The 3,924-nt window shown below is 42.4% G+C and overlaps 1 protein-coding gene across 1 annotated transcript in view; it reads left to right on the top strand.

Annotated features, from left to right (window-relative positions):
* Positions 1-860, top strand: part of setd4 (SET domain containing 4) — a 3,324-nt gene extending 2,464 nt beyond the window's left edge. Inside the window, exon 5 of the mRNA XM_010785611.1 lies at positions 305-860. Within this exon, the coding sequence (XP_010783913.1) occupies positions 305-496 (192 nt within the window). The 3' untranslated portion in view covers positions 497-860. The remainder of the gene's footprint in view (positions 1-304) is intronic.
* Positions 861-3,924: the final 3,064 nt, after the last annotated feature.

Genomic DNA, 3,924 nt, shown 5'->3' on the forward strand with positions numbered 1-3,924 from the left:
ATCCGGCGTATAGCGACAGCGTGTTCCAAGTTCCTGCCCCAATATCCAGCAACTTCGCAACCAGCCTCCCAGGGTCCTGGGGGGTCCGAACGCAGTCAGTATCTGGTGTGACACATTTGCTCACGCCAGTGCAAAACACATCTCTTGGCATAAGAGTGGATCAGGTTGTTGATTGTGGCCTGTGGAATGTTGGTCCACTCCTCTTCAATGGCTGTGTGTGTGTGAATTTTTATTTATATGTTGTATTAGCTAATAATCTAATAATGAGTCGTGTGTGTGTGTGTGTGTGTGTGTGTGTGTGTAGATCTCCCTCCTCCTGCAGTGTGTGTGTCCGTCTCTCACGGAGCAGCTTCATGTGGTCGAGGCTCTGCGACAGGAGGAGAGGTGCATCCTGGGAAATTGTCTTAAGGCAATGGAATTATCAGCGGAAAACAACAACCACCAGACGAACTGTTGTCACGGCAACCAGATAATGCTGATGAGGAAGACACTGTGAGCTGATAGGTGCTTATTTCTGCCAGTCACTACTAGAAGCTCTGTGATTGGCTGAAGTGGAGATGCTGTTTTATTTCAGTAGTTTGTGCTGTTCACCACAATCTACTGAGTTAGAGAGCAGCCAAGTGAAGTTAAATTATTTGTTTTAAAAAGGATCAAGGGACTGTCTGCGGCCATATCAATCCACAGAAAGAAGTCCGGTCAACTGTGGACAACTAACATGAGTTTCCTCCATCAGAAGCATGGAATATACTTTTTTAATATTCATTTTTATATCTGTGGAAAGCAAGAAACTATGGATTCATGATGGCTAAACTGTGGCTTAGTAAAGAAGAGAAGGAAAGAGGTTAAAAGACAGATAGCTGGACTTCAGAGAAATCACCAGAAGAAGAAAGGCAGGAAGTAAACACTAACGGGCTCTCTGGAGGAGCTATAATCGAGGATACACTGATGGGTCGTGTGTGTGTGTGTGTGTGTTGAACTTGAATGAACCTGCGTGCGGCTTCATTTAAACTTGAGCTTCTCTGTAACATAAACTTGCGGTTGGCAGGGCGCGGCTCACCTGTCACATGCTTTTGAACATTTAAAAAAATAGAAAAATCTAAATAACAACTTTACTCCATCTCTTCCAGCTCTGTATAATTTACCCAGACGTTGATGATTTGATCGTTTGTTGATAAAACCAGTCGTACCTTTTGCACGTTCAGCCCGCCGGCTACAGCTACACTTTAAATCACCCTTTATTTAAGTTTGACTTTCTTCCTTACGGGCATCAACGTTTTAGTTCGTTTAAGTTCATCGTGGAAAATCACAGGTAGAGACTTGTGTTTGCTTTAGGGAGGATAATCACCCCGTCAATTTATGTGAGGGAACATCAATGTCTGATCATTATTTAAGGAGGAAGGTTCATATGAGTACTGTCAGTCCTGCACAACCCTCCAAATGTTGCACATTGTATACAAAGCTACCTCTTTTAATATCGGCACATCCACTTTTCACACCAATATTTTATTTTGTCATAATATACAGTACCTAGTTTTTGGTATATTGATATTTCATGTACATATTGCTTTATTTTAATGTTATAATGGTTGTCTTAAAATATGATCAGGGGTTTTTCTAGAAAAATATAGTAAAGGAACTACAGCACGGTCACATGACTTCACGTCACCACCGCTAAGCTAAAGGTGGCTAATGTTGGGCTATAAAGGAACTACAGCACGGTCACATGACTTCACGTCACCACCGCTAAGCTAAAGGAGGCTAATGTTGGGCTATAAAGGAACTACAGCACGGTCACATGACTTCACGTCACCACCGCTAAGCTAAAGGTGGCTAATGTTGGGCTATAAAGGAACTACAGCACGGTCACATGACTTCACCACCGCTAAGCTAAAGGTGGCTAATGTTGGGCTATAAAGGAACTACAGCACGGTCACATGACTTCCCGTCACCACCGCTAAGCTAAAGGTGGCTAATGTTGGGCTATAAAGGAACTACAGCACGGTCACATGACTTCACGTCACCACCGCTAAGCTAAAGGTGGCTAATGTTGGGCTATAAAGGAACTACAGCACGGTCACATGACTTCACGTCACCACCGCTAAGCTAAAGGAGGCTAATGTTGGGCTATAAAGGAACTACAGCACGGTCACATGACTTCACGTCACCACCGCTAAGCTAAAGGAGGCTAATGTTGGGCTTGATGAAGTTTAGTCGTCTCATTTAGACACGTATTAGCAACCTCCGTTTATAAATCCACCAGTAGGGTATTTAGTGAGGTATTTTATGTCGTAGAACAAATTCTCCCTCTGTAAAAGCTTCCAGCGGCTCTGAGAGGATCAGATCTTTCAGACCACTTGTTGCTAATAGAGGGATATTTACTCCAACGGGTACAGAGTGTAACCTCAGGTCACTGCACTCAGCAACAACACTGACACAAAGACACACAAAGACACACAGACTCTGCTTTTACAGCAGGGACAGACCACACTGTAAAAGATGTCCGTCTGAAGCAGTCATGTAATCTGTGTTCAGAGAGGCTGCAGAAACAGAGACAGTGATGTTGGGTCTGTTCATGGATTGTTCATCGATATGGAAACTGTGTTATTCTGGTGGCATTTTTTTGAGAGCATTAAAAAAAAGTTTCTATCCAGGTCTATATGCAACAAATAAAGCTAATGACTCAATCAGGCATTTGTTAGGATGAAAACGTCCTACATTGTAGAGTAGGCGCTGTATTTTCTATCTAATTATGTGAAATCAATACTTTTATGACGTGTTAATTGGCATGCATATTAAGTCAGAGAAGGTAACGCAATCAGAGACAAGAAAAAGGGTCCCACTCTAAAAGAGAGAGTGCTGAAAAGCTGCTAACGTGCTAACGGTGGCTCAGTTCATGCCCTCCTCTGTTTTCATGTTGCTTCGCTGTTCTCTGTGCAGGCTGCTGAATGATGACGGCCAATCAAAACAATTTAAAGCCGATGAAAGGAAGCTATTACAACAGAACCGAGGTTAAGTTCTGAGAGGAGGGGGCGACGTTGAGGTGCAACGACAACACGTTATGTAAAAAAAAAAAAAAAATGAAAACGGATAACAAAGTGGAACAATGATGGAGTTAACCGTCCTGTGTTGGCAGCTAATCCCCGGCTTCGGGAAAACAGCAGCAAATTAGCCAGAGAACACACACTCGGGATGGTGCTTGTTGTCATTCCGGAGCCAGTTATGCCGCCGCGGTGACACCTATCTCAACGCTAAACTAATACGGAGGGTCAGGACCTCGCCGTGTTTTGATTGGCCGGCTGGGAGCCGCACAGTGCCGCCAAACACAGACAAACGGGGACCTCCAAACAGGAATGCTGGACAGAGACCCCACCGTGACCTGGGGTGTGAGAGTGTGTGTGTGAGTGGGTGTGAACTCATGACTTTCTGTTTCTTACACACATCACACACACAAATCAGACAGACAGAACTGCACACACACAGTTAGTCTTCAAGTTCACGTTCGTAGTTAGTGACATCTCTTTGTGTACCTTTCTTTTATTTACAGTTGTTTTAACATTTAACCTGATCAATATTGGGTTATTGTTTTCACACTTCTTTGCATTTGAATTACATTCAAGAAACTTCTCCTGCTTTGCAGACTTGTAGTGTCCTGTGTTTATATGTTTTAGTAGCAGTTCGTCTAATATAACATATTAAAAGGTATTATATACACATTTATACGTTTGTGTATATATATGTATATATACGCGTATGTATAGGTATATATATTTATGTGAGTATATACAGTATCTATAAGTATATGTGTGCACGTATATATAGTGTATTTTAACTCAAGTGCGATGCCTTGATAACATGCTGCTATAACAAAACCATTTCCCATGTTTTTGTTTTGAATAAAGTTCATCTTATCTGCTTCAAAGTGCC

This window comes from Notothenia coriiceps, unplaced genomic scaffold (assembly GCF_000735185.1).
Source record: "Notothenia coriiceps isolate Sejong01 unplaced genomic scaffold, NC01 NC01_scaffold00028093, whole genome shotgun sequence".
Lineage (NCBI taxonomy): Eukaryota > Metazoa > Chordata > Actinopteri > Perciformes > Nototheniidae > Notothenia > Notothenia coriiceps.